The sequence below is a fragment of the Colobus angolensis genome, unplaced genomic scaffold, assembly GCF_000951035.1.
Source record: "Colobus angolensis palliatus isolate OR3802 unplaced genomic scaffold, Cang.pa_1.0 Scaffold198, whole genome shotgun sequence".
Lineage (NCBI taxonomy): Eukaryota > Metazoa > Chordata > Mammalia > Primates > Cercopithecidae > Colobus > Colobus angolensis.
The window spans coordinates 1,503,824-1,522,322 of NW_012115132.1; the positions used below are offsets into that span (position 1 = coordinate 1,503,824).

Consider the following 18,499-nt stretch of genomic DNA (forward strand, 5'->3'; position numbering starts at 1 on the left):
GACTTTCCATGTGGAAGAAAAAGCATGTCAAAGATATAGAAACAAGAGAGAACAGGCACAATGAGTTCATTATGGCTCTAGTTTGGAAAGTATTTTGTTAAGATACCTATTTAAATATACTTCCTCAAAATTAAAATACAAATTACAAAGTTGGAGAATTTGTTGACACAAAAATGAAAAAAAGATAACAGAAAGCAAGACATTCCCCCAGATTTTTTTTCCCTACCCCCACCCCATAGTCTGTAGCCTTTAAATACACTCTACATGCTGATGACTCCTAAATTTATCTCTAGCACTGATTTTTCTCCCAAGCTCCAATTTGCCTGTTACACAGTTCATGCTCAGTTTATCTTGTAAAGTTAAGTTTTAAGCCTCATTGCCCCAAATCTGTAATTCCCAACAGGATAAATATTATCTCAATCCACCCAGCTGCTTGTGCCAGAAACATGAGTTATCCTGTTTTCCTTTCCTTGCCTCCATTTCCAGTTGATTAATAAGCCCCGTTATTTCCATTATCTTAGGTCAGTTCTCCATCACCTACCACTGGTTCACTATAATGGCGTAACCAATGTTTTCTCATCTGCTATAATCCCCTCCAACTCATTCTCCACCATGCAACCAGAATGCTCTCAAAATAGTGTTTTTGTAGCTGTGGCATACGGATCACCGAGGTGCTTGGTTGAAAAATAAGAAAATGCACCTATCTAGTTCTCAACTCAGACAACTGACACAGAATCCGTGGGCATTCTTCAGAGTTCAGGGGTCTGCACTTTAATGAGCCCTACCTCTACCCCTTTTTGCTGTTAAAATTGAAGTGTCCCCAATATGTAAGGCAGAGAAATCTAGAGGTTAGGAGTGGATGTCTTGAGCCAGAGCTTCTGTGAATTCTAACTGTGTGTCTTTGGGCAAGTAACTTAACTTTTGGTGCTTTCGTCTCTTTACTGGGAAAATCAGGATGATAGTGGACTAGCTCTTGGGTTGTTGGGAGGTTCAAATGAGTTAAAACGTAAGTGGTAGATTTTATTGTTTCTTGCCAATATTTCTGGTTCTCTTCTGTCTCCTAACACATGGGAAGGCTGTACTTCTCCGCCCCACTGAATGTGGTCATGTGATTTACTTAGGCCAAAGATCCATGAGTGAAAATAATGTGTGTCACTTCTGAAGGAAGCGTGCAGCAACAAGTCTCCATGCTCTCTCTCCTCTTGCCTTGGAGATGACTGGAGTGCATGTTAACATAGAAGTGTTCGAGGCAGAAGCAGTGTGGAACACTGAGCCCAGATGTGGCAGACAGCTGCCCTGCTCTCTTGTGTGAGCAAGAAGGAAGTGTGTATTGTGCTAAGCTCCTGAGATGTTAGGGATTATTACCACTGTATAGCCTAGCCCAACCTAACTGATACAACTTTAAAGCTCCTGGGATAGGCTTGGCCGATAGTAACTGCACAGTGACAACTTCAGAACATAAACACAGCAGTGTGATTCCATGAAACAGCAATTTTCCCTTTACTGACTTAAAACAGACACTTGATTGTGTCATTCCTCTGTTTGCAACTCCTCAGTTGCTTCTAATGAAATTCATTAATAAAATAAAATGCACATCACTAACTTCACACATACAGTCCCCCTTGCTTTGCTCTTCAGCCTTGTTTTGTTCACTCTTCCACTCACTCTCCTGCCAACCGGCCTGCTTGTAATTTCCTGAACATGGCACCTACCTTGCTGACAAAGGGCCTCTGTACTTGACAAACCCTGGGCTTGAATTCATCTCCCACACCTTTTCTTATCTTCATGTCTCTACTTAAACGTCAGCCCCTCAGAGAGGGGCCCCTCCCACCCAAATGGAAGCAGATGTTGATTCCTCCATTGTTATTCCTGTCTTAGGACCTTATCTGTGTCTTTCATATTCATCATGATTGGTAATTAATTTGTCTATGGCCATGCCACCCTGAATGCACCTGATGTTGTCTAATACTTAATTTTGCTTGTGTGTTCACATGTTTCCTGTCTTTTTCCAGCAACAGAAAAGATGCCCCATGAGGACAGAGCCCACATCTCTTTTGTTGATGGTTTTATCTCCAGAACGAAAACACTCCCTGGTTCACAGTAATATTTGATATGGAAAGATGGGGTGGGGCAGAAGAGGTTAAAAAAAAAAAGAGTTGTTCTAGAATTAAATTGGTGTCTTTTGGAATATAAAATACTACCCTAAAATGACTATTGCCAAAAGAAATGGAGAGTTTGTAACAAACGTGATGAGACTTCTGAAGAGTAATGTATTTTTTTATGAAATGATGCTTTATTACTTTTAGAAAACGGTATAAACTTATCAACTATAAATTAAGATATAAGTATATTTCTGCCAAAGTAAGTCAAGAAAAATGCATTTCAGAATCAGCTTTTATTACAGGCAATGTATTGTAAACTTGAACATCCAGAATCTGAGTTACACTTTTTATTTTTAACATTTTACTAAATAAAAATCTGATATACTGGGTCCAAGTGATGACACATTCCAAATTAATGTAACTTTCTTACAGCTTAAATAAACAAATTTAGATCACCAAGTGAAATCAGAGCCAAGTGTATTTGCACAAGTCAAGAATGATGTGAATGGATTAGAATCTCTGGTAGTCTATACTTTACCATTTATAAGCAAACTTTGACAGTCTTCTGAGTGACATGGTATTAAACTTTGTTTCCAAGGGCCAAATACTAAAATGTATAGAATGTCCTACTCTATACTCACTATTAAATGTCATGGACTAGGAAATCTGAGACACAGAGTAAGAAGCAACTGATCACACACCCCAATCATTTAAGTTGGAAGAGTTCTCTTAGGTGACTTTGGGTCAGGCCGTCTTGATGGGCCTTAGACAAGTTTTCCCTCCCATAAATCCTGCTTTCTCAGGCAGAATCATATACCATAACTGAAAGGAAATGGCTGCTGGTTATCTACTCATTGTCTTCTTTCATTCCCTGCAAAGACACCAAAAAAATCGATTTGCTTAGACCCGTCCCCCGCCCCCGCCCCACCCCATCAAAGGTACACAGGTAGATTGTTTGAATCCTTCAGATGAAGTCTTCTTTCATCTCCAAAGATCAGGAGATTATGAGAAGGACAGAAAGTCAGAGAACCTGGTGATCAGACAGACGCCATTCTTCGTGTTAGCCGTTTCCTGATCCAGAAAGAATCCAGCTTCTAGTTGTAAATGATCCCATCCCTACTTTTTAAAGTTAGCTGTTACTAGAGAGATGTTACAGAGGAGAAGGAGCACATATTAAATTTATGGTTCTCTTTTGTTTCTATTTCAACTAGCACATAATAGAACTCAAATCTTTCTCAAATACCTAGATTTTTCCTTTGTGAGCAAAAGACAAAGTACGGTTTAAGGGTTAGAGTCTATTCGATTCAACCTCATTTCCACTCTGCATTCTAGGGGTTTTTAGGCTTTCCTCAATATCAGAAGATAAGTGGGCTCCTCAGTCAACTATTGGTAAACACTTATTTAGCAGAGGTCATGCATTTGCAGGCTCTTTACTGCCTGGTAGATTATAAATGAATATTAAAATGTTGCTAATCTCTTAGTTCCAAGTCAACTGCTTCTTCTGTTTTCTACTGCACTCAGAACGAATGAATGAGTAAACAAATGAATGAGAGTTTGAATGCTTACCTAAAGGAAGACAACTAACTGTTGTCTTTCTGGAGGACACCCAGTGGAGACTACAAAAGCTTAAGGTGATACTTAGAAATGCAGAAAAAAGAATCCACATACATTGTTTCAAAGTTTTATTTGCTTACAAAAGAAAATGGAAGTAGGTTTGCAAAAACTTATCTGCATGTACAAAGTAATCCCTGTAGATAAGGAGAGGCAATCCCTGGAACACACTGCTGGATAAATTGTTCATTAAAATTATATCTCTTTGCATCAGAGCTGGTGGAAAGTCATTATTTCATGAGTTAAAACCACTGAAAAACTTAATCTATTTTTTAAATTACCAAATTCAGAAAGATTATATCCAAATGCTGATTTTTGGATACCCATGAAACCGGTTACCAAGTGATCTCAGAGTTGGACATATCAATGAAGCAAGAGGTAGTTTGTCCAATTATGGCCCTTTTTTTCTTATCAGCAAGGTTATTCCTATAGCAAGTAGGAGTAAGTGACATATTCTTTGAACCTCTTTGAATTCTTTTCCTGCTGCGGGCATATTATTTCCCTCAAATACAATCGTATCTGTTCATTTTAGGACTTGAGAGAGAAGATTTCAGAGTTCAATTTATTTTTCCCAATTCTTCTTTGAACTCTCTTCTCTGGAAAAACAAATTATCTGACATGCCATGAAAACACCAAAGGGAAATCATTTCTACCATGTCATAGATTAAGGGAACTTTTAAAATATATATATATTTTTTGTTAATAATAACAATAATATTAACATTATCCAAGGAGGAGATTTAGGCTGTTGAAATGAGCCTTGCCCCCGCCCCCCAAAGGAGCATACAAACCACATAACAACATTTTCTCAAACAAGATGCCTTAAGAGTTCTTGCCGTTGGTCTTTCAATTTCTTCTGAGGCTATCAGACTCCAGGGCCCCACAGTTCCATGGCTTCCAGCTCGTCTTGGACAGGGGTGAACTCTGGCTGATCTGGATGGGGAGCTAAAGAGGAAAAGTGGGGGTGGGGACTTGCTGTACCCAAGAATCATAAATTGATATTCTCCCCTCACCTGGGTCCTTAGAGACACAGAGATATCCTGCTGGGTAAAAGGCAGTGGGTATCTTAATCCACCACGCCCCTTGTACCTTCCCCATAAGATTTCAGACAGTTAGTAAACAGACGAAGGGAAAGATACATTACAGAAATTGTTAGAAAATTAGAATCATAGCCAACCATTTAAATATTATATGTTTTATTTACAGAAGAAACCCTGAAAATTCAGCAAAATTATAAAAGAAATAGAAATTTTAAAAAATGATCTCATGTTAGAAGTCCATCACCAGAGGACAGCAGGGAGGGGAGGTGATCAGGGGAGGAAGGGAGAGTAGGGTGGTCAAGGAGAAAGACGCCCATCCATCCTGTGTGGGGAGAGGAAGGAGGAGGAAGGCACAGTTAGGTAACTTTATTACAGAGCTGTCACACAGGAGAGTCTGGGATAAATTCTTGGCACACGATCATATACCTCTATCCAGGCTGACACGGAGCAGTCAGTGTCTATTAAAATAGACATATATGATTTGGTTAAGTTCCAATGTTATCACTCCATCATGTTTGGAGCAGCGTGAGCAAGAGATTTGAAAGCGTGAAGGCAGGGATACAGAAGAGGCAGGGAAGCAGGGTGTCCATTGTTAGGGGCAGGGGCTTGGTGGTGGTGGTGGTGGGGGCAGGGGCTTGGTGGTGGTGGTGGTGGACAGGACAGTTCTGTATCCATAGCCAAATGCCTGGGGCCAATGTAACCAAAGTGGAGGACTTACACTTCAGTGCTGGTAATCATTGTAGGGGATCAGATCTTAAGAAGGGATAGGAGTATTTGAGAGAACAGGGAGGGAAAAGATGAACAGAGAAAAACACATCAGCAAAACTTTGTTGACCAATTCCACTGATAAATAAGGTTAAATTTCTACTGAAGCAGAAAATTTTAAATCCATTAACTAGTAAGTTCATGGCCCCACAGCAGTCCCTCAGCCTCTCTCTTGATGCTTCCAACAGCGACGATGTCAGAAAAGGGGCCATTGCACAGCACACCAGCATGCACACTGCAGATGTTTCAGGAAGGATATTCTTTTAGTCCGGTAGTTAGTGATAAGGCAAGGACAGCATGACTTTTGTTTACTCTCACAACTATCCTTGGTCACCTAAAATATGGTGCTTAAATGCACCTAAATGCAAGTGGTACGCAAGAGATCACTGAAAATAATCTAAGGACCCTCTTAATTATGGGAGAAGTTCTAAGTTTGACATTTCCCCAAACCAAGAGTAAAATTTTGAGATGTCTTGGCCACATCACAGCTGTCATATAAGAATGAAGACTCCAAAAGAATGTTCAACCATGTCTTCCAAATGTGCTAAACATGAAGTCAGAGGCCAAGTCTATGTAGGTCATCATTTGGAAGCAAGGAAGACTTAGATGCACTGTTATTTTGAATTTGCTCTTAAGGTTTTTAAGGGAGTAGCCTCTAGAGCAATTTGCACTTTATAGAAAATGTCTGGGATAATTTAAGAACGTGAGGCATTCAAGCTCTGCTTCCCATTCATAACCAATTTAACTTTTTTCATAGCACTATCTTCCCATTTTGGTAGTAAGCACAGTGAAACATTGATCCAAGCCCACAAGAGGGGCTTTTTGTGACACTTACCTCTCACACCATAGGCAGAACATGACGAGGGGTCACAATATCCAGGCTGGCCAGAAGGACCTTGCGGTCCAGGAACCCCCAGATGACCTGGGGGCCCTCTTGGTCCAGGAGAGCCAGGGGGCCCAGGGCTGCCAGGCCGACTCTCCCCTGAAGGTCCTAAGAAGTACCCACAGATAAAAACAGTTGGTCTTTTGCCACAACAGGGTGAGTTTTGAGACAACCAAGAAGTAAACTAACTCTTAGAAGAAGCAACTTTTAGGACAATTAGGACAACATCTTTCTATTCATTGAGTTCTTTTTCTTAGACTGGATTCCCTAGGCAGAGGATCATAGTGTAACCACTTTTCCTTCCGGAGGTCAATGCTCTTAATCAGCTCAGGAAACTAGGAAGCAAAATGTATTTTTTCTATTACCTCTTGGGTATTAAAGGGAAAGAAACATTCCATTTTCAACCTTATTTTTTTTTTGGAGCTTTTGTTTCCCAATGCAGTTCCTTATGAACCCAATCTATGGGCGTGCACACAAACAGACGCAAACATGAACACACTCAGAGCTCAACCTCATCATCTAGTTAGAATAGCCATGCAATTCAGTACCAGTTTATGGCCCCAGATAACTAAAGCTCAACCTCATCAACAGTTAGAATGGCTGTGTAATTCAGTACCGGTTTATGGCCTGAGATAATTAAAGTAAATTTGTATGAGTGTGAAATTGTCCTGGAGGGGACCAATGACAAGTTTGAAATTCGACCTAATATACTAATCCAAAATTTCTTTAAGCTAGTTTACATTAATTGAGAATTCAGATTGAGTAAAAATAGGAGGATTAAAATTGTTGTGAATTGAAGAAATTTGTCAGTATGAGAGTTTTTTGGCTTGTATGCTTGTTTGTTTTTGGACCTGGGTTCCAACAGTGTTGAAAAGGCATTCTTCAACTATAATGGAATTTCTCAACTGGAACTGAAATGAAAAGTAGGAAGAAGTATCACCTTCTATTTGAATAGTGTGGTGGCTCTCATATATTCAGCTCCTCAATCAGCACTCACCAACCACCCATTCTGTATAATGTGTAATGTTATATCAGTTCCTCACATTGTCTCTAATAACAGAAATATTTACACTCAAAATGAGTCTATTGCATTAGGAACCTCCCTCAGAGAAAGTATTTTCCAAAATCCTTACTAGACTGGAAAGAAAAATCTGTAAAGCACTTTACTCGATGTGGCTAAGACTGACATTATGAATATATATTATAATAAGATTGCAAATTATAATAGTTCTAACATAAAGTCTGATCATCTGGAGACCATTCTAAAAGCACATAATACACAAAACTCAAAACTTCTACAGAACTCATTCAGTAAGATTACCATGGCAGGAAATACTAGTGCTCACCAAATAGCCTTGTATTTCTCTAGATTTTGTGTCTGCCTTGCAGTTCAGCTGGGGCTAGGTGATTAGTTCCAGACAATAAAATGTGAACATTCTGATTAGGAAGTTGAGACTGATGTGCCTTCTTTTTTCTTTTTTTTTTTTTTGAGACAGGGTCTCCCTCTGTCACCCAGACTGGGAGTGCAGTGGTGCCATCATGGCTCACTGTAGCCTCAACCTCCAGAGCTCCTGTGATCCTCTGCTTCAGCCTCTCAAGTAGCTGGGACTACAGGCACATGCCACCACGCCTGGTTACATTTTTGTATTTTTTTGTAGAAATGGGGTTTCATCACGTTGCCCAGGCTGGTCTCAAACTCTTGGCCTTAAGTGATCCTCTTGTCTCAGCTTCCCATAATGCTGGGCTTACAGGACGGAGCCACCACATCCAGCCCAATGTGCCTTCTTTATCTTTCTCTTGGAGGCTACACGATTCACTACAGAGATCATGGGTTCTGAGATGGAAGAGAGCTACCTTATTCATATGAAACTTTGTGTGAGTGTGAAATAAATCTTTATTGTACAAATCCACTAAGCATTTGGGATGTATTTGTTACTATAGCATAGTCTGTCCTATCCTAACTCACACAAACAATAAGATCCCAGAATATGCTCTAACTTTTTGGGCTTGTATATTGCGAGGATCATTATTAACAAAGAAGCCTCCCAACAAAACAAATACGAAATAAAGCCACTTCAGTTACATACTAGGATGTAAGATGACCATTTTGCTCCACTGCAATGCCAAGTGAATATAAAAATGTACATTTGCAGTTTCTTGTTAGGAAGGAAGATTTACCTGCTGGTCCAGGGGGGCCTCTTGGACCTTGGGTTCCAACGCCTGGATTTCCTTTTTCTCCCTTGACACCAGTTAGACCTGTTTAAAATAATTTTTTTAAAAATGTTTAAAGTTCTTTTTGAAAAAAAATCTTGGTAGTTCCATTTTTCTGGAGTTCAAAAGTGCTTCTCTGATGAAGACAATTACGTGGGTTGGTTTGGGGTTATGAGTACCATGGGACTTTTAAATTAAATTCTGACACTGGTAGCATACGCAGAATCACATGTTGAAGTCTGATTCTGTATTTGAGTGTGTAGTCTATATCTGCTATTCTGCCAGTCTCTCTTTCTCCTTCCTACTGAAGTCACACAGCCTGCCAAGAACTGGTCCTTGTCTTTGCACGCACCAGGCCACTGGACTTATGCAGCTGGCACTCCACAAGTAACACAATAGAAATCACAAGTGAACACGTCTAACATTTTCCTTTTGGTCCACCCTGTAATGTATCTGCAAAAGGCATGAATTAGGCAGCAACATTCTGAAGAGCGTGAGTTTCCATTAAAACTTGGAAGCTTCGGAAAAGCCTGTGTTTGATTTGGCTGATTCAGCCCCATAAAAATCTAAATTTATTCATGTTTCTTTTCCATGGAGTGGACCTCTTATAATTTACAGTGCTATTAACAAACTATACATTTTCACAGGCAAACACAAAGAAACATATACTCTGACACCTCATTATCTAAACAGGTCCTATCCCAAGATCACTTCAAAGGTGAGAGCACCTATATTGAGGCCCAAGATAAGGTTGCATTAGACTGCGGTCTGGGTTACCCTGGCTTACTTACATCACAGAAGATCTTTGCTGTCTGTATTTCATGTACAACAATGCTTTGAAATAGCAGCATGCAGAACAGCATCTCTGTTTAATTATACCTACTGAGAAATTATGTTGAATTGGCAAAGCCTAGGAGGAAACATCAATAAATGAAAAATGGCCAATTTGACAGGCAGCAGGCGTGGAAAGGCTTTGCAATTTTTTAAAATTACAAATAACTATTTGTTTACTTTAAATATAATGCATATTCACTGTCAACAAATTAGAAGATGCAACAAGCGAGATGCTAGCACTTGAAAATAATCACTTTTAACATCTTACTTGATAACTTCCAGAAAGAAAAGCATCGATGTATGATTTGTTCTGGAAATCATTAGTAAAGAAGACTCTGGTGAGGAACCAACAGGTTTTGGTTTTTGGATTTTACACTGCACATATAATGGTTGCTCCTAACCTGCAGCTTTGGTATCTTTTGTGCTCCCAGTAATGATCTCTTGTAGTCAAGACATAGCCTGGCATCTCTTTTAAAAAGCTCTTCTTCTTTACTAGGAGTCATCCAGGTTGGTCTACTCATTGCTAGAATTCCCAAACACCCAATCCTATTGCATGTCACCTTGATGGTGCTATCTGAGCTTACAAAAGACTAGTACCTCCATGACAGTCCAGGGTACTAACCACCATGCCTGTGACTTTCTGTTTAGGGCCTGGTTCTTCTCTTAGGAGCGCATAAGGAAAACGACGATTTCTCAAAAGTAAAAATACCATCTCATCTGAGTTTTAAAAGCACACAGCTAACTCTGACTCATCAATATTTAATGCTCAATTGCTAATCAGGTTGTTCAGAGAGACAACCACGCTGTGGAAGCCTCCTGGGTATCAGTTTAGTAGCTAATGAGAGTTTGTAGTTTTTAGCTGAGAGATGCTACTTCACTTGTAAGTGCTTGTGCCCCAGTGTGCATCTGGGAATTTAGCCGAGAATCCCTCTTGTTCTCTTTGAACTGCAGTCACTTTGCCAACAGGGAACAAGTAATTCTGAAAGAACGAGAACATAATAAAATACACTGATGACTAACACCAGGCTGTTGCTGATTAAGAGCATGGTGACTCAGTGGCCTCTCGCGACCTCATCGTGCAGGATCATCTTTAACAGGATGGCTCCTAATGCTTAACTCTCCACAGGAAGACACAGATCAGGGAGAAGAGGACATCTGGGGAAGTATTCTTGGGACTAATCCCCTGATAATAGTTTCCTGACTTGTTTTTTGCTCGCTCATAAAGAAAGTACGAGGTGAAGATTGGGAATAGAAAATCTGGTTGTTTTAATTTTCTCATTAGACAGAGAAAAATAAATGGAATCAGATATCATCTGTAACATATGTCGAGGTAAGAAGAGAGAAAGAGCCTCACAAAAACATTTTGAAAAAAAATTCCAGCCCTCGAAATGCCTTAGAAAAGGAAAAGGAAAATGCCTAAAGACACAATTATATATTAACAAGGAATTTTAGATTTTATTCTTTTTTTCTTTTTCCTTCTTTTTTTTTTCTTTGAGACAGAGTCTCACTCACTCTGTCACCCAGGCTGGAGTACAGTGGTGTAATCTCAACTCACTGCAACCTCCGCCTCCTGGGTTCAGGCGATTCTCCTGCCTCAGCTTCCTGAGTGTCTAGGATTACAGGTGTGTGACACTATGCTTGGCTGATTTTTATATTTTTAGTAGAGACAAGGTTTCACCATTTTGGCCAGGCTGGTCTCGATCTCCTGACCTCAAGTGATCCACCCATCTTAACCTTCCAAAGTGCTGGGATTACAGATGTGAGCCACCACGCCTGGCTGATTTTATTATTCTTCAAGGTATTATATTACAAACTACATTTAGGTGAATACATTAATATTTGTCCACATATCCACTTATGGTTCTCATACTGAAAGAATGTTCATGTCCATGACAACTGAACTTGGTTGTAGGCCATTTTTTGGAGTGAAGCAGTCTTGTTAAAAATTAGTATTTAAGTACCTTAGATGAGGGTTGAGATCAAAGGCTAAGGGTAGAGACTTCAGATCTCTAAAAATAGATCTGGACATATTTTTGATAAGCCTTGTAGGACCTAATTAAAAGGAGGGAAATCAAACGTCCTAAAACATCAGCCTGTGACTATCCACGAGATGCCCGAGGGCAGTGGAGCCTGGGTATAAAGTCATTTTTCACAGACAAAACCCAGTCACGGCCCATCATAGATCTCTTTTGCACAGACCCAAGGTGGGGCCACTTGGTGCTGAGATGGGGTCACCAGTGCTACGTGCCAGTGTCCTTTCCACAAAAACATTGAGACTCAGGAGACTCGTGGGACTCCCAAATGCTAATTTTCTTCTTTTGAAATGCCTTTTACCTTGTCTGCCTCCATAACTTCTCCTCATTCTTTAAGACCCAACTCAAAACTTCTCTAGGCAGAACCATGACAGACTCAAGAGGGCAAGGAATATTTCTCTTATTCCATGGCTATATCCCCAATGTGTAAATATCCCCAATGTATAAATATGATGTCTTCCACATAATATGTAACTCACAAATATTTGTTGAGTGAAGTAACAGATGAAAGAATGAATGAGTGAAGGAATTCTTTGCTTTCTTAGTAACTGTGCTCCTTTGGTACTGTGTATTCCATTGCATTACCTATTCTCATGCCCACATGGCCCCAAAACTATAGGACTCTTGACTGCTGGAGCTGTGCCTTACTTATCTCTCTGGCGTCAGTCCATAGCCACTCTTAGGTGGCCCAGTAAATACTGAAAGACTAAATGAATTGAATGCCTAGACCAATACTCAACTTCCCATTATTATTATTTTAAAATCTATTTTACTTTTAAATTCTGGGCTACATGTGCAGAACGTGCAGGTTTGTTACACAAGTAAACGTGTGCCATGGTGGTTTGCTGCACCTATCAACCCATCACCTAGGTTTTAAGCCCCGCACACATTAGTTACTTGTCCTGATGCTCTTCCTCCTCTTGCCCCTCCTCCTGACAGGTCCCAGTGCATGTTGTTCCCCTCTCTGTGTCCCTGTGTTCTCATTGCTCCCATTTATGAGTGAGAACATGTGGTGTTTGGTTTTCTGTTCCTGTGTTAGTTTGCTGAGGATGATGGCTTCCAGCTTCATCCATGTCCCTGCAAAGGACATGATCTCATTCCTTTTTCTGGTTGCATAGTGTTCCATGGTGTATATGTACCATATTTGCTTTAGCCTATCATTGATGGCCATTTGGGTTGGTTCCATGTCTTTGCTATTGTGAATAGTTCAGCTGCCCGCTATAAGCAAGCATATCTTTGAAAAATCAACAGACAAAATTCCTTAGGCTGAAGCTTCATTTTTACACACCTTGGTTATGTGAACACTGCTTTTTCTAACAAGTTGCTTCTGTGGTGGTGATATCAACTATTAGTATCTTTTGGAGATGAATATAATTGGCTCCAGTTAAGTTTGAGGTACCGCAATTTTTAAAATGAGCACAGCTAATATAAATTAAGATCTAACTTCGCAAAAATACGATTTAGCCAAGATTAAAATACCCTTAGTTTTCTGTAGAGTAACCAAAATAATATTTAGAATCATCAGAAAGAAGTCTCCTCCTTCCATCTCCTCCTCCTCCTTCTCTCTCTTTTTCTGATAGACTATCTTTTAGAGCAGTTTTGGGTTCACAGTAAAACTGAGTAAAAGACACAGAGATTTCTCATATACATCCTGCTCCCACAGATGCATAACCTCGCTCATTGTACAACATCCCCCATCAGAGTGGTACATTTGTCATATTCATTCATTCTTCAGAGTCTCATTAGAAACCATTTCAGGTTACCTGATTTTCCCTCACTGCTAACCTAATCCTGACATGCCAATATTTTCGTTTTCTGGCCCACAAAATCTGGGACTTGTTTGTTTTAGATCTTCCTTATATTCCAAGTGCCAGTCACACATTAAGCACTCAAGAAATATCTATTAAAGCAATGGATGAATGAATGGAATACAAAATTTGATTGCAGACTTTGACAAATCAAAAATGTGCCTGAGAGTGTATCAGCACTGCCTATAAATTATCTCACCAGGTTTTGGATGCCAGCTGCTTCACATGAACAAACTCATGTTATTTCCACAAGAGCCACAAGGGCAGGCACTACTATAACCCTGAAAGAGAGCTGGATCCTGAGAGGGTAGGTCACTTGTCCTTAGCTAGGAAATAACAGAGCCAAAATCTCAATCCAGGCAGGTTGGCGCAGAAGCCTCTGTGCTCAACCACTGCACTCCCTGCCTCTCCATCCTAAGCTGGACCTGAAGGCTCTTTCTTGTCCTACTTGCTATAGTTATGGCTTCCAAAACCTCCTGCCAAATGTGTCTGCACACTCTCTCTGGCCTCAGCAGTCAGCCCCGTGTTTATCACCACATTTCCTCAGCTGCTTTCCTCAATTTGTATACTTGCTGTCTGCCCTGAGCAAGATTTGGAGTTCACTCTAAGAGGATTTATCCTGCTCACACAGACATGTCCGGGGGCTGGCCCTTGGCTGCCTGTTTCCTATTTTCTTTGACCCTTTGGCCTCTGACTTGGGAGGTTTTATTCATCTTTACGGCCCCACTGACCATACCACGCATGCCAGCCTGGAGTCTCTGTTGCTTCTGGAGCACAGTCACTCTTTCCTCATCCCCAGACATTCTGAGGAACTCCCAGGACTTATGCCCAGGAAGCTATGCAAGGCCTGGGGAATGCTTCCATTGTAATTGTACCAAAGAGTCATGGAGATTATAGATCAAGGCTTGCTGTGTTATTATACTGTCTGTTGCCTGGGATATGCTGGCGATGGATTGCAAGTACAGTCTGTTCTTCGCTCAATGTTTGTGTGAATGCCTACTAAGTGCAAGGTACTGGACCTAGCGCCTAGTTACAAGATGGCAGATTAATTGGACTCAATTCAATAAGTACTGTATGCATTTTGTTAAGCTTTTCTATTTCTACATGTTTGGTCTGTAGGACTAGTACCAGTTTCTGAGGCTGCATGCTTTATGCTAAGATGGACAGGGATGGAAAACACGTAGTTGTTTTATATGTAAATGAGCCTTGCAAATGATTGCTAAAGCTGCCTCTTCCCATTGTCTTTTTCATGTAACAACTGGCCATCTACTGTGCCTTTATAATTCAGGGCTCAGCCAGGGAAATACAAACCACTCTAGATCTTTCAGACAGAGGAAATTTGGAATTTAACACAGAGACTTGATAACATGGATGATGGAAAAGCTTAGAAACCAAGCAAAGGTGTAACTTACAAATTGGCAGCAACATGGAACCACTATTACCCATAGGAGAGTACAGACATTGAGAAAAAAAAATGTGACCGGAGCTCAGAGCCCAAGGGTTTCTGGTAGGATCTAGAAACAGAGGGGGAGATTGTCCAGTAGAAGCAGGGGCACAGAGGGGTGGCGGCTACGACTGGAGTTGCAGAGGAGGCAGGGGTGGGGTTTGCCCTTCTTTGTACCCTCCAGTCTTCCTCAATGCTTCCCATTGGGCTGACCTTGCCAAAGAGCAGAGGGCAAAGGGGCCTGGACACACAGCACCATGAAGCTAAAGCCAGGAGAAGGCAAACAACATAAACTGCCTAGCCCAGTCCCAACATCAACCACTGGGAATCCAGAGTCAAAAGCACCCCTCCTGCATGTAGCAGGTTGTCATGGAGTAGGAAACACAGATAGTAACAAGTAGTTATAACGCAATGTGAAAACAGCTACTGCAGAATATGAGAGCACGGAACTGTGGGTCCTGTGGGGACTCCAGAAGGCTTTCCAATATGGCTGAGCCTGAAATGACATCTTGAAGAACAGGCATTATCTGCTAAAGAAGTGGCAGCTGGGCACGGTGGCAGACGAATGTGTATGTGCAAAGGCTTGCAGGTAAGAGACAACAGAACATGCCTGGGGGACCAGAACTGGTTTGGTATGGCTTTGGCAGTTTCAGGTTGTTTCACAGGCAATAGAACATAAGGCTAGTCTAGTCCAGAGCACGACAAGCTTTGTGTGCCAGACTATGGAGAGACACTAACTTGTAAGGACCACCTTCAGTACCTCCTACTTAATTTTATGTTCGGACTTTGTATTCTTTTTCTTCAAGAGGAACCCCAAGTTGTAAGCTTCAGGTTCCACAAAACCTGGATCTGCTCCTTCTGGGTGCTACAAGGCAATACATTGGTTAAGGCAGCCTGGAGTCCTGTAGACCCTAGCTCTACCAGTAAACCCTGTGCTAGTTCCACAGAAAATCCAGAGGAAAACAGGTTGAATCATTAAGTGGCGGCACTCAGTGGTCAAAGGAATCCACTAACCAAAGCAAGATCAAGGCAAAGGGGTTAGCACTTCAGGTCTTTCTATTAGTCTCTATCAGACAAGACAGTATAGGTAGAGGGTCCTTTGGTATTTTGCCCACAGACTCACCTAAATTTGGGCAGTGAGAGGGAAGAAGTGCAGTAAGAAGGAAGGAGGAGAAGTAGGAAGGGTAGAAGTTAAAAAGAGAAGGGTGGAGAGAGAGAGAAGAAGACGAGGTGCAAAGTTCATCAGTGCACACTAGGCTGGTGTAGCCTGCAGGTTGACCATTTGCAACGCAGGTGAGTGGCAGGAGAAAATGGGCATTAAATCAGGCATCAGGAATCCGGGCTTTTTGTTCACCCAATGTTGCCACTGACACTATGACCTCACTGGTACATAAGAATGTCAGACCAAATGCCCATCTATTACTTTCTGCTACAAAATTTTGATTATTCCTTCTTAAGAGGAATAAAAATCAAGTAAAATTTGATAATTCCTTCTATTATATTATTTCCACTATTGACTACTAAGAAAATTATAAATTATTCAAAATTAGTGGCAAAAGGAGCCAATTTCTATAGCTTAAAAATGAATATTTCAGGTTCAGCTTGAATAGTCAACCAGTTGATGATATTTAAATTGGAGCTTGGTCTTCATTCCTTGCAAAACTGGAAAATGACATGATACTCTCCACTCTTAGAAAAGTGAGCTGTGTCCAGGCATTGGGATGAGGTCAGGGTCTACAGAATGTAAAACAAAATGTGTTATGAACAACAGCCCTTCATGATCAGCATGGATGACCCATTACTATGTTCTCACTCATAAGTGGGAGTTGAACAATGAGAACACATGGAAACGGGGAGGGGAACATCACACACCGGGGGCTGTCAGGGCGTTGGGGGGAAGGGGACAGAGAGCATTAGGACAAATATCTAATGCTTGGAGGGATTAAAATCTAGATGACGGGTCGATAGGTGCAGCAAACTACCGTGGCACATGTGTAGCTATGTAACAAACCTGCACGTTCAGCACGTGTATCCCAGAAGTTAGTTAAAAAAAAAAAAAAGATAAACACATCCAAAATCAAGGATACTCATCATGTTTTTCCAAACCAGCAAAGAAGTTCAGGAAAGTCAAACTACTTCGCTATATTTACATAGTAATTTAATGCCAAAGTCAAATCTAGAACAATAAAAATAGAAAAGATTAATGAATATATCTTTTCTCTGCATATTTTCACTCTCCTCTAAAAATACATTTTGATAATTAACTTATTACAGTCATGGCTTTGAAAGCCATGTCAAAAAATTCACCAAAAACTGTTTATCACAGCTAATACAAACAACTTTGGTTTTATCATATAAACTACATTATATTTCCATTTTACTTATGTTCAAGGCTTGAAAATTTAGAAAATGACAAAATACATTCCTACATTTTTAAAAAAGGAGTTTCTTTCTCTCTCTCTCTTTTATTATCTAGTATAACCAAATCTCCTTCTTAGAACACTTGCCATGATTTTCTGGCTAAATTACAACTTGACAACAACTTGAAAGGAAATGCTTACATTGTTCACGTGGCAGTAATCTGTCACCATGATGTCTCAGGATTGATGCACAATATCCACATGGGCCTTTGTTTTTATCAGGGCTCAAGGGTGAATGAGGAATGGCAGTCAAAAAGCTAGCCAAGAGGTTATCAACACTATAAACTAGTTATGACTTATGAAATAACTATTGTATTTCATGTATTATGAGGAATAAAAGAAAAATGTACATTAAAATTTGTTTTCGGGGATAAGGTAGCCTCATTGTAAGAAAGGATGAACAGAAAGAAATCATTAAAGGCCAAATCAAGAAAGTATACTCTATCTGGGTATTGAATGACATGTGTCACACACTAATGCAGTAGGATTAATCAGTCATTGACTTATCAAATATTTGTTCAAACTGACTAATAGACTTTCCAATTAAAGTTTTAAAAATGTTTTTATCTACAGAAACAATGATACTAGCTTCCATGGCAAAAACAAGACAAAACACTAGTTATAGCTTTTTAGTACTGTAACAGTCATATTCTACTAATTATAAAGCATGGAAATATAATTTAATGGTAATTTTAATTTGTCAACAGCTTTTTTTTCTCTCATTCTTTGTGTTTGTTTTGAAAATGGATTTTGTTCTAATTACAATTAATTTCAGAAACAGGAACTCAAAAGGTATTAGTAGCCTTCAAAAACATTTTTCCCAATAATTGCTACTGTTTTTAAAGGTGCTTACACCTGCATCTTGCGTTTCCCTCTGAAAACCTACATCTGTCATTTGGATGATTTAAAAATACAGGAGAGAAAAACAAACATAAATAGTGAAAACAGGCAGGGTAAGCCAACTCTTCACAAGAGCCCTTCATTATTCAGCATTGTAGACGTCATACTGCTTGGAAATCATTTCAGTGGATGAGAGCATCACCCTCTTTGCAATGCACAGCCAGAAGGCCTTGTTTTAATTTAGAAGAGTGTAATGGTTTAAACAGGCACTCACAAAATCTTTAAAATGCCTCCCTCCGAAGTGTGCAGCCCAATTCCTCTCTACTTGAGTGTGGGCCAGGCTTAGTGACTTCCTTCTAACAAATAGAATATGGTGAAAGTAAAAGCTTGGGCTTCTGAGACTAGATGCCAAAATTATAATGGGAACTCCTCTTTGCTCTCTCTCTTGGATCAGTGGCTCTGAGGAAAGCAGCCTCTATGCGTTGAAAATGAATTCTCAACCATGTCC

The 18,499-nt window shown here is 40.2% G+C and overlaps 1 protein-coding gene across 1 annotated transcript in view; it reads right to left on the reverse strand.

Moving 5' to 3' along the window:
- Window positions 1-3,769: 3,769 nt before the first annotated feature.
- Window positions 3,770-18,499, reverse strand: part of COL14A1 (collagen, type XIV, alpha 1) — a 255,503-nt gene continuing 240,773 nt past the window's right edge. Inside the window, exons 46-48 of the mRNA XM_011941061.1 lie at window positions 8,580-8,657; window positions 6,354-6,509; window positions 3,770-4,658 (exon numbers count right to left, since the gene is read on the reverse strand). Coding sequence (XP_011796451.1) covers window positions 4,579-4,658; window positions 6,354-6,509; window positions 8,580-8,657 — 314 coding nt within the window. The 3' untranslated portion in view covers window positions 3,770-4,578. The remainder of the gene's footprint in view (window positions 4,659-6,353; window positions 6,510-8,579; window positions 8,658-18,499) is intronic.